The sequence below is a fragment of the Ixodes scapularis genome, unplaced genomic scaffold (assembly GCF_016920785.2).
Source record: "Ixodes scapularis isolate PalLabHiFi unplaced genomic scaffold, ASM1692078v2 PGA_scaffold3__209_contigs__length_174095766, whole genome shotgun sequence".
In the NCBI taxonomy this organism is placed as follows: Eukaryota; Metazoa; Arthropoda; class Arachnida; order Ixodida; family Ixodidae; genus Ixodes; species Ixodes scapularis.
In genome coordinates this window covers 145,782,310-145,794,910 of record NW_024609868.1, presented here as the reverse complement: position 1 = coordinate 145,794,910, position 12,601 = coordinate 145,782,310, and the positions used below count along the sequence as shown (strand labels likewise).

The 12,601-nt window shown below is 41.3% G+C and overlaps 1 protein-coding gene and 1 pseudogene across 1 annotated transcript in view; both read left to right on the top strand.

Moving 5' to 3' along the window:
• The window catches only part of LOC8032428 (nose resistant to fluoxetine protein 6), a 95,125-nt gene extending 93,885 nt beyond the window's left edge, over positions 1–1,240 (top strand). The window contains exon 15 of the mRNA XM_029986768.4: positions 337–1,240. Within this exon, the coding sequence (XP_029842628.3) occupies positions 337–606 (270 nt within the window). The 3' untranslated portion in view covers positions 607–1,240. The remainder of the gene's footprint in view (positions 1–336) is intronic.
• Positions 1,241–5,904: 4,664 nt separating this feature from the next.
• On the top strand, positions 5,905–7,129 carry LOC121837077 (annotated as a pseudogene).
• Positions 7,130–12,601: the final 5,472 nt, after the last annotated feature.

The window sequence follows — 12,601 nt, the reverse complement described above, 5'->3', positions numbered from 1 at the left end:
ACGCTCTTATAATTACACAAAATCAGACAAACCCTCGGTATCAAATCTACTCTAATTCAATACAACCAAAACGTCTACGAAAGAACAAATTAAGCGGCTTCATGCACAAAAAGCAAGTCCATAAACATTATGTCGCTGAAAGTAATAAATAAAATGATAAGATGCGATCCTGAGTATGAAAACTAATCACCTGTTTGCTCCTCAACTCATGGCGCTATAGTATATGTCACCTCTTTCTCTCCGACACTACGTTTTTATCGGCGCTCAACTTTCTAAAGCTCTTGTGACATAAACTGTTTAAGTAAGAGATACTCTTTCCTGCACCTTTCTTTCCAGGTGACCCAGTGCTTCGGCGCCCTTGTTACCAGCTACCTCCTCAGCCTCGTGCTGTTCGTCGCGTGTGAGGCACCAACGGGGCGCCTTGAAAAACTAATCATGATGCCTCGCAGGCGGCCCGAGAAGCCGAGTGGGACCAACGAAGACAAACTTTGCGTGGACGACGCATTTAAGAACTTCAGTGCGCCGGACCTGCTCGTCAAGGAAAAAGGAATGCAAAACGGGAACAGGAACGGTGCCATCACTGCTGGACAGTCAAGCTACCTTTGAGTGCCACACCTATGCCTATAACTCATCTTCTCATTGTAATTACCACACGCATGTTCAACTGTTGTTTGTTTCGAAGAGACCGATGTGTTTGCTGCGCGCCTGGCGTTCAATGCTTTTTTTGCTTCTTAAAGAAGTAATACCATGATGTGATCAGCCGTGGGTGATAAGAAAGTAAGGAGGTATGGTTGTCATGAAGCGACATGCTACCTTATAATATTTGTGTCCCTTCAATATAACGTCCCAGCTCTCTTCTATAAAAACCTCAACAAGGGCAGGTAAAAAATAATGTCCTAAGCCTCTTTCTGAATAGACTTCTGCGCCCCTTTGTATATTCGGACATATGAAGAAAATATCACGCGTCCCGGAGGGAATAGTAACATGAAACATACGAAATATTAATATCCGATTATCTCTAACGTTCCTAACATTTCAAGCGTCGCCGATCGGGAGATGGTGCCCGCATTTCTTTAAAAAAGTCATACCGGCGAAACCACCACATGAACACTTACAAAATATTGTTTTTCTAACCTCAGCAAGAACCATTGTTTCTCTAATTATTTTCAGCTGGCACTTCCCAAGATATGTAGTCCTCTTTTTGTCTGTGGTAGGACAATAAACCTTTATTGGGAGTGTACTAGGCTGGTAATATTCATCTTCACATGCTCATCTGCTCTGATAGGGGCAATTGTTTGCATTCTTGATCATAAACATTTTGCTTCTTTGGTAAACAGTGCACTCTTCAATGATGCAACTGCCCCAGCAAATACACAGTATTTCACATGAGCCTAAACTTTTTACGAAGAATGTTGGGGATTTACTCACTCTCAAGATACGTAATCCTCTAAATGTAGTATCACCATGCTGCATTCCAGCGTTCTGAATGAGCCTGAATGAATTTGAGAAAACAAATATCATATTTGCAACCTGCCTATATTGCATGACTTGACTGAAAAAAAAATAAAACAGCAAAACGTTATTATTAGATTATAGATTATTTTATGGTGTGGTTCGCTTCATTGAAGATGACCTCGGAATGCCTGCTCTTTAGGCAACTTGGCGTGAAAATACATCAAATATCTTCGAGACTACAGAAAACTCCGGGGTAAAATAGGAAGGAGACAAAAGAAGACAGCGACCCTGGCGTTAGGGAGTGGACAACTATTTTCACCGGAAATGCAGCAAGTGGGTCTCCGCAAAAAAATTATAATCTATGAAAAATATATATGTACAGCATCCGTAGCTTAAGCTCGTGATATTTGGCGTCTTGGTCTTTTGATGTAAAAATACAGTGCTTGCAGTATCGACCTGTCAAGATTTGCACACCGATTTCGTACAATCTAAATCATACTTAACCTTTTCTAAGTTTATTGACTTACTTGCTTTGTTTCCACCGAGACCTTCCTTATCAGATGTCATTAGCTCTAAAGTGAGCGTAGTCGATAATACGCATCAATTTGTAATAAGATTCACCTGAAATGGCTCTAAATGGTTAAGAGTGAAACAATTATTAGTGATAATTATCTGAGTTTTTGTATGTTTACACATTTGAACGACTTCAAGTCACCTTTGTTTGCCATTACCATCTCTTTTGACCAGATTACCCTTTAATGGCTGCCAATCACCATTGATGATAAAATTAACAATGATCTATTTCGGTGTTAGTGAGAGTACGCTTCAACTGGCTATTATCGGCAATCAACCTCAAGTTATTATATGTTTGCTTGGTATGGCTAGAAATGGATAATAATAATTAATATGAAAACGTCGCGCTATTTCTTTTTATGGACTAAAACAGCTACATGTGGCTATTGTTAGGTTTTTTAATCTTTTTTCTTACCAGACTGGCTTCAAATGGCTAATAATAGGTAGTGGTAAGTATAATATCAATTATCTGCGATTCGAGTGTTATGAGTAAAAATGGCTTCATGTGGCTCTTGTTGGCCATATGCATCACGTTTAAGATAACTTTGATTGAAGTGGCCACAAACAGCTATTAGTGGCTAGTGTTGATAGTTTTGAGCGACTTTCGCGTTTACTAACTAAAATTACTTTAAGCGGCTATTGTTCGGTGTCAGCATCTATTTCTTTCAAGATTGGCTTCAAACGACTAGAAATGGCTATAGTGAGCATAATTAACAATTCTGTGATATGTTAGTGCTTATGGATGAAAGTGGCTATTATTGACTATAAGTATATATTTTTATTAGATTGGCTAGAAATTGCGACAAATGGCTATTTTAGTGACTGGTGTTTTTAGGTATGAACCAGTTTTGCTTTAGTAACTGCAATCGCTTTAAGTTGCTATAGTTGGCTATTAGCTTGTATTTCTGATCAGATTGGCTTCAAATGCCTAGCAATTACAATTTGTGAGTTTAATTGACAATTCTTTGTTATTTCAGTATTCATGGATGAAAATGGCTACAAGTGGCTATTATTGGTAATAAGCATTTGTTTTTAGTAGTTTGAGTGCGTATAGTTTTGAGTTCATTTTGTGTTTACAAACATGAAGTGGCTAGAAATGCCAAATAGCGAGTGTAATTGACAATTCTGTGCGATTTCAGTGTTTTTACACGATAATGTCTTCACGTTGTTATTATTGGCTATAAGCATATTATTTCGTGTATTTCATGATTGGCAACTGAAATGGCTGTTGGTAGTGAGCTATATCTGTGTTTACAAAATGGAATGGCTTCAATAGGATATTAGTGACTTTTAGCATCTCTTTTTACTTATATTGGCTTCAAATGACTAGAAATGGCTACTGGTTCGTATAATTAAATATGTGCTATATCAATGTTTCTGCATGACAGTTGCCTCTAAAAGATAATATTGTCTATGAGCATCTATTCCTAGTGATATCGGTCTGAAATGACTGCAATGGCCATAGTGATTGATATTGCTAAATTTACGCTATTTCTCCATTGAGAAATGAGAAGTGGTAATTGTTGGCTATTAGCACCTAATATTCGTGACGTGGGTTTCATATGGCTAGCATTGGCTATGAGTAGGCATTGGTAGCCAGTTTTGTCAATGGTAATCACTAATAGTCATCCTATAACGTTTCAAGCAGATTTTATTCATAATAAATGCTAAAAGCATGAATTAAAACTCGAAGCGATTCCAGACATGAGTATGATATAGTAGAACATTGCGGATAATAAGCACCAAGGGACTTTTGTAGTAAATTCAATACACTCAAGAAAAGATGCTTATGGCCAATCATAGCCAGTTGAAGTCAACCAAATAGGTAAAGATATCAACTGCAAAAAGTAATATTAATCACAATTAGGCGCATATATAGTCATTTCAAGCCGATGTGGCAAGTAGCAGCAGCTAAACGTCAATAATAGCCACTTGAAATGTATTTAAAAATATTTAAATAGGCCGCCTTTTTGAATATTTGTCAATAATACCCAGTTTGAGGCGATTTAAGCTGAATTAATTATGACTAGATCCAAAGACCTGATATTGTTTAAGCTATAAGAGCTACTTGAAGCCGTATACGCATACATAAACATTGAAATTGAACATTGTTGGCATATCCAACCATGACATAGTTCTTCTCGCATGCCCTTTGCTAAAGAATAAAACTCCCTCTTGTTTCATTCAAAAGGTCCCAAATGTTGGAAAAGAGAACGATGTTGGAATTATGGACTACCTAGGTGAAACTTTTGAGGAATATAGGGTACACTTTTTTGCCTACGACAACAGTAGATGAAGTCTGGGGAAAGTTAAGAAAGATAATTAGCAATGTTACTTCACGCTTCGTTCCACTTCGCACTAAGATTGCCATGAAAAATTTGTGGATTGGGACATCATTCGACTAAAACGAAAGGTGAAATAGCTACGAATAGAAGAGATAACCGCGCAATATTCAGAGATAGCGAACCCATCTCGTCGGCTTCGTCATGCTATCAACGAGTCTAAATATTCCTTTATGAACACCACACTTCAGACTTTTATAACATCAGCACCACAGAAGTTCTGGATGTATATTTCAATAGCAAAATATAGTGTTACAGTGATGTCCTGTTAATATGGACACTTCTGTTCCCGTAAAAAAAACATAAAAAGTCCAAACTTTGAGTTTTCCATAATAACAAGCCAGAAATACATGTATTTTCGCAGTTGGTCCCCGAAAGCGTTGTTCATACACCGGGGTATCCATATTAACGGGGTTTGTATTAACGAGACATGACTGCACCACTATCACTGTTGATTCAGTAACGATCACCAATAGGCTAGATTTGGCAAAAGCTTCAACGAATATTTCCAGTCCGTTTTTAGAAGTTGTGGCGGTGCTCTTCCCACGCTCCCAGTCAACCCGGTGCTTTCAACTTGATGCTGAATATGAACACAAAAAAGTCACCCGGACCAGACGAGATTCCGACCGAATTTTTAAAAAGTGATACTGAATGAATATCCCACTACCTGACAGTTCTATATAAAAAATCACTTTACTGCTGTCAGATCCTAGGGGATTGTAAGTGCGCCAAAATAGTTCCTGTTCACAAGCAAGGTAGCCAATCCCTTGTAGGAAATTCTAGGCCCATCTCATTAATTAGTACGTCGTATAAGTTTCTCGAACATATAATACCTAATCATTTGATGATTTTTTTTTAAAGTAACGGTATACTAGGTGACAACCAGCATGGTTTTCGACGAGGTCGCTCAACATCTACGCAACTTACTGAGGTCACTCATCAACTTAGCTATTGCATAGATAGAGGTGGTCAAACCGACGTGATATTTTTAGATTTTACTAAAGCCTTTGATATCCTTAAGGATCGAACAATAATTAGATGGATGGAAGCCTACCTGCATCAGAGAGAACGAAGGGTCCGTATAAAGGATGAATACTCAAGAACTTGAAGGCCTGTATCTGGGGTACCGCAGGGTTCTGTGCTCGGACCTGCACTTTTTATTCGTTTTATTGGTGACATGGGTAAAGAATTCGAAGAAACTGTACACATTAAGCATTTCGCTGGCAATACGATAAAATTTAGCGAAATTACAAGTTTATCTGAAAAGCTAAAATAAATCCGCATTTGCAAAAAATTACAAACAAATGGTGTGAGAAATGGCAGATATCACTGCACATCAATAAAACCGTTTTTATGACCGACTAAATAGCTAATTACTCTAGTTTTTGATTGCCGTATTGGAAAGAAATCACTCACCAAAGTGACAGAGTATAAGTATCTAGGCGTGATATTCTGTCCGAATCCCTCATGGAACCTTCATGTTGATCAAATAGGCAAAAAGACCACGCAACGGCTCTGGACTTTACGAAGATCTTTACGAGACGCTTGTCCCCAAGTTAAAGTAACTGCCTTCAGAAGCCTGGTCTTACCAGTCCTGGATTATGCTGTCTGGGAACCCTACACATGTAAAAAAATAGAAAAACTGCAAAAAATACAAAACAGGGCGCTTGCCTACCAAAAAACCCAGTATGACTTTTCACTATCTGGATTATGGAACTAGAACTCTATCTGGATCTTATCTATATTTTATCCGGATTCGAGCATTTCCGAAATTATGCCTTTTTCTGCAATCTGGATTACAGGTTTCCAGAAGCAAAACGAGTTAGATTTCCAGTTCCTAATCCAGATAGTGAAGAGGTATTGTAGTGTTGCAAGCTAGCGCCATCTACGGGAGTTAAGGGTAGGTGTTGCCTTTTACTTCAACGCTTAAGGGTAGGTGTTGCCTTTTACTTCAACGCTCAATTAGATGGCGCTGCGCTGTCGGCACGAGGGATTTCTCCTTAGCGCGCGCAGATTTCACCGCCTATCGGAATCGTGGCAGCCAAGATAAGAGTTGCGATTGGGTGTGACGTGAGGGACATTGTTGAGTGTGTGAATAAATGGGGCGGCTCAAGGAGCTTGCTCAGAGAATTGGCCTGAACGTTACCCCATCTACATGTGCCCCTTATCCGACCAAGTACCGGAGTCGGAACCACCGGCCCGGCTCACGTCATGGAACCCCGTTGGGCAACTCGGTGAATTGCGCCCTTGCCGGCCACCCTCGTCCTTGACATGCAGCTCAGAATGGCACAGCGTAGAGCGTCGGTCGCGTAGGAGACAGGCGGCGTTATGTCCGGACCAGGGGGATCGGCGTATTGTACCCCCCATAAATATAACATGTATACCGGGTTTTTTCGGTAGGGTTCGCTTTAATTTTAGTGATTAAAGATCAACTACATTGGTTACATAATGGCAAAATAGAGCAGAATTTCACGTGATTGATGTGCATATGAAAATGAATCGCTTTAAAACGTTCTTCTGAATTGTTAGCGATTCGCGAAAGTTCGCCAAACAAAAATATATACAGTTTTCGACTCCGAGAATCGTTAGACATAAGCATGACAGGCATTATGATCCCTATCCGTACTTCTCTGATGTATTTAAACTTTCGTTCTTTGTGAGATCTATACATGACTGGAATAATTTTGCCTGAAACCATTGTAAATAGTTAATGCACATCTTTGTTTGAAAGAAGCATTTCCTCGTATTTTCTGATGTAATGTCGTAACGCATATTTTGATTAAGTGTTCTTTGTCACTGTGTATCCACTCCCGCCTTAACCAGTCAATGGCTAGCGGTAATAAATAAATAAATAAAATAGTACAAAATTGTCATTTATACTTACAAATTGGTAGTCACTTAAAGCCAACCTAGAAAAAAATGTTAGCTATGTTGCGCGTTCTTTCTTGAGTACTGAAGAAATGGTGCGACCAACTTCGAGCTCAGGTGAAAACGCTCTGTTTAAACCACGTTCCCTCGAGCTACTGCAAACGAGTAGAGTCGTCGTATTTGTTGGTGGCGACACTAAACATATCGACTGCTACAGGCTACTAGCCAGCAATAGCCACTCAAAATCATTCAGGTTCATAAACATAGAAACCGCTCATAATTATCATTAGTAGCTTTTAATACCCATTTTAGCAATCTCAAGCAGATGTAAATAAATCGATGCTCTAGACGATAAAAACCACTTGATCTATAAAGATTATCATCTCTAAACATTGAAATAGCACAGAGTCGCCAACTTTATTCAGGATTAGCCATTGATAGCAACTTGAAGCCAATCTGGTAAAAAAATGCGAACGGCCAAAAATAGCCATTCCAATGTGTAGATAAAGAAATAGCTGCTAATTATAAAAAAGTAGTCGATGAAACCATTCTTTTTTGTAGACAGGAATAGCTAATAATTATCAGTACTAGTTATTTAGCCATCTGTAGCCAATTCAAGCTTTCAGGTCAGGAATATATGCTTATAGTCAATACTAGCCAAATCAAGCCAGTCCGGTCAGGAATAGATGCTTATAGTCAATACTAGCCAAATCAAGCCAGTCCGGTCAGGAATAGATGCTTATAATTCATATAAGCCAACTCAAGCAAGCCAAGTCAAGACTCCGAAGTGTTTTCATGACCGAGCACAGGAGCACGCAGTAACAGCAGAAAAATAAATATGGCTCGCAGTCGCATTTACCGATACATTGCAACACGTGTGGCAGTTTTCGGCGACTTCAGCAGATAAGAGTTCTGGGGAAAAGCTATGAGACAATCACTTGTGAGCCCTTGGAGGCATTCTTCATAAAAAAAAGTAGGACGGCATGTGTCAGCGACACTTCTATTCTGCTTCATGGGAACGAAGTTCAGTTTTTGAATGATCGGGTACTAAATCGATCAATTTTTATGTGTTGCTGCTTCGCGTGTGGTGTGTATATATGCTTGGCTTTTCCTGAGTAAAACTAGTTGAAATTTAGCGCTTGCCCTTGTCTTCTTTGCGCCATTTTATATACGTACCCAAATCAAGAATAGATGCCAAAAGCCAATAACATCCCGTTTAAGTCATTCAAATATTTTAAAACGCTACAATCGCATAAACTGTCAGCAACAGTTGTTGATCGATATGTATAGTCATTTCAAGATAATAAAACATTAATAGATGCTTATAACCAAAGATTACAGGACACTTAAGACTGCCTATGTGTGGGAATGTGAAAGCATTCCTACACGCAGCGCATACTTACAAGCTGCGCACGTCGCTCTCCTCCGCGCCGCGGAGGACAGCGGGCAGCGCGCCCCGCTCCTTCGCGGTTCAACATGGCTGACAGCAGAGCGCATACACGTGAAACAGCTTATGGCAAAGAAAGAGGGAGCGGGAATTTCCCACTCCGCTTCTCTCCCCCCCCCCCCCCCCCCCCCCCTTTCCGGGCCTCCGGCCACGCTTGACACGAGGCCCAAGAGAAGGTAGCGAGGGGCGGCCGTGCACCCGCCATCCTCTCCCTTTTACCGACGTGCGGACCGCAGCGCCAGGAAGAGGAATTCCATTTGGGGTGGCGTTCCTTGGGACTATGACGCGGGGCAGTCAATGGGAATTTATTGCTCAGTTCGATCAGCCGGGATTTCGGCGCCGTTTCGCTCAGCCGGAATTTAAATGCCACTTTTCGCGGTTTATGACAACGCTGACTGTGTTCCATGAGACAGTTTATGCTTTCGCATTAATAATTGCCACTTGAAGTCATTCTCATCCATAACGTCCAAATAGCCCATGATTGTCAGCTGTATTCACGAATAGCCAATCGAAGCCAATCTCGTAAAATATAGATCGCAATTGTCAAAAGCAACTACATGAGGCCATTCATGTTTGTAGATACAGAACTAGGTAATATTTATCAATACTAGCCACTTATGGCCTTTTGTAGTCAATTCAAGCCAACCACCAGAGACGGCTAAATTACTTTCCGAAAGTAATTAAATTACATTACTAATTACTTTCCTGAAAAATGTAAAAATGTCATTAAATTACATTACAAATTACCGAAGTTCATAAGTAAAATGACGTTACATTACAATTACTTTTGAAAAGTAATGCCATTACTTTGAAATTACTTTGCAATTACTTCTGACAGAAATGTATGTACATTTTATTTACACCATACACATATATTTACAGTACACACTCAGAACTCTGCATTGCACCGCAAGAGCAACTGTAACTCGAAGTGAGCGTCAGAAAGGTTTCCAAGCTTAAAAGACAAAGTGTCCTTTGCCAAACTGAAAAGACGCTCTGCTGGCGCAGATGAGGGCAGGCCTGTATTGTACATGATAAACAGCTGTTTCATCTTCGGATATGTCTCGAAGACAGTAAGCTCAGCAGTGTCGCTTTTCATTCAACGCTCAAGTTCATCAGTTGATGGCTGAGGGTGTACTGTTCTTCTTATCTTGAAAAAGTCGTCATCCGTGTCGGTGACTTCCGGCGTCTCGCTAGCTTCCAAGCTCTCTTCTCTGGGAAAGACTGCCTGGTAGTGGCGCCGGACCAGCTGCCACTTCTGCTGCTGCAATTGCTCGTCCCCAAGCCACGACAACTTGAAACGAGGGTGTGTGCCGGCTGCAATGACGTAGTCAGCGTCCCCCACGTGCTTTGAGAACCTGGACAGTAGCAGGATTGACGGCTGTCAATGCTTGTGGAGCGTATGGGCTTGTTCAGAAAGATTATTCACGCATCGCTCAAGACCACCTAATATATAGTGTTTTTTTTAAACAAATCTGCACATGCTATACTGTATACATTAATAGACGCGGGTCATGGCAAGCCCCCAACATCTTAACACCCCAAAGCCTATGGGATTGCGGCATTTTCGGATAAGAATGTTGAAGAAGGAACAGGAAGCGTGAACATATTAAGCTATACCCTGTGTTTCTTAGCTGTCAGTCACTATAATCCCGAAGCCCACAGAATAAATTAAAAACGCGAAGGGCGCTGCGATGGTGAGGAAGCATTCAGTGTTCCTGCGCACTTCGGGTGCTTTAATCAAACCGCTATTTGGTCTTCGCCATTTTCTGAACGCGTCCCGCAGATAGTAGCGGTTGGCCTTTTACATACTGTGCGAAAAAAAAAGCGCACGTATTTTTAGAGCCCAGTAGCACAAGAATACCACCGATTTTCATTAAAGAGTAGGACTGTTAATAACATACCTTTTTGCGACTCCACCTTTAAGTACATCAAGGAGTGGCCTGCAATACTTCAATTCCCACGGACTGTGAAGGGAGCGCTGAAGGGACCACAACGTCGGTAGAAGGGCGCCCATGTACATGTATCTCTCATCCTGCAGGATGTCGAGGGACTTCGCGACGGGCTGTACAATCTGTAGAAAAAAATTTAAATTAAAAGAAGCTGTCTTATGGCGATTTTTTCTATTCTATATTGGACCGCAAGCAAAAAATTACACTCAAATCGAACATACCGACGTGTACCCTTTGAGGAAGATGAGGTCGTCTCCCAGAATCCGTGAATATATTCAGGGCGTCTAAGAATACACAGAAAGAAGATATACACAGAAATATACACAGAATACACAGAGGCGTCTAGGAGCTTGTTGATGTTGCTTCCTTGCTGTGGGATCTGGTCCAGAGCTTTGTACAAGAAATTCCACCTCGTTGGACAAGGCACCTGCGAAAAGCGACCCAGGTGCCGCTTTACGACCTGCGATGCAATGGAGGAATGCTGTTGCTTGGTCCAAAGGGCTTTGCAAACGGTTAGCACACTTGAGAGAATACGCTTGTAACGCGCATCCTCCAGAGCTTGTTCCGCATCGGCTGTAGCCACCAGGTTCACGTGGGGGCGGGGCAACGCTCGTGCCTTGGCAGGCGCACCTCGTCCTCATCGGGGAGAGTGTCCAAATGCAAAGGGGCTTGAAGGACCTGGTAAAGGTCCACCACCTCGTGGTCCTTCTCTTCTTCGTTGGTTTCTTGGTGGCCAAACATTCTGCAAATAGCAAAAGCAAGCGGGAGTCTAAATCATTTGTGAAACAGACACAAAGAAAAAAAATATGTTCTATACCTGAAGGCCTTTTAGAAGTTTGATGCATTGTCTGTAACAGTTGTGGTGACATTATTCAGGATCTCGTAATCTGTGAAAACACCGTGAAGTGCGCTGGCGAGGACGTCGTATGTGTGGTGTCCGGTAAGGCGCATGCACGCCAACACAGCGGTCTTTCTTGCGCAGTCTTGCTCCAGCCAGTGTGCAGTGACGCCGAGGAAACTCCTGAAATAAGTAAATTTGAGTTCAACCCTTCAACACAACTCATTTGCACAAAATATCGCCTCAGATTTTTAGAGCAAATAATTTAATTCTACCGGCTACAATATAACGACATACCGACGGAAGCACGTCCAGCAGTCTGCTGTGCAGCAGATGGCGACCACGTCTCGGAGGTGTGCACGAAGTCTGTTCTTCATATCTTCGTACATTTTGTTCACTCTGTCGGCGACTGTCTTGCGCGACATCACGTTGACTCCGGGTTGACACGTCTTCACTAGGTCAACAAAATCTTTGTATTCCACGACAAAAAAGCTTTGAAACGATCCTCTAACAAATTTCGTTATAGCTGTGTCTATTTCATCCTGTGAAGGAGCGGCGAACCGTTTTCCCTCGAAGTGGTCCAGTTTCGTCTGCTTAGCGGCATTCGGAGAGCTTTCCGACGAGCATCCGGTAGGTCGTTTTAATCTTCGACCGTCATATTCTTTTAATTCTGTCGGATGTCTCTTCTGAAAGTATAAGAAAATGATTGGTATTATTTTTTTAGGATCTTGATCACCTCATGACGGTATAATATATATTAACCTTTCCCCTCATTATGTCATGCATTATGCCGCATATAGTATGAAAAACCTAAAAATTTTCCCATGGAAATTTTTAGGTTTTAGAAAAATTGTGTTTTTGTCGTAGTGAATAATTACAAAGATAAAAAGCCTAATTTACTCATTCCACTGTTCTTTATGAAAAATTGCTGACTTGTTCACTTTCTCGTATAGCACGCGTTAAAACAATAGCTGCGATTCATACGCCGAGAAAATGAGAAAGGAAAAGGCGCACGTGCGCGCGGGGAGGTAAACCAGACCTAAAGCTAGCTGCCTTTGTCTCCACTGCACTCGTTGAATGCGTTCGAACGCGAGAGCCGAACGCCTTATGCCGACGTTCAGCGATC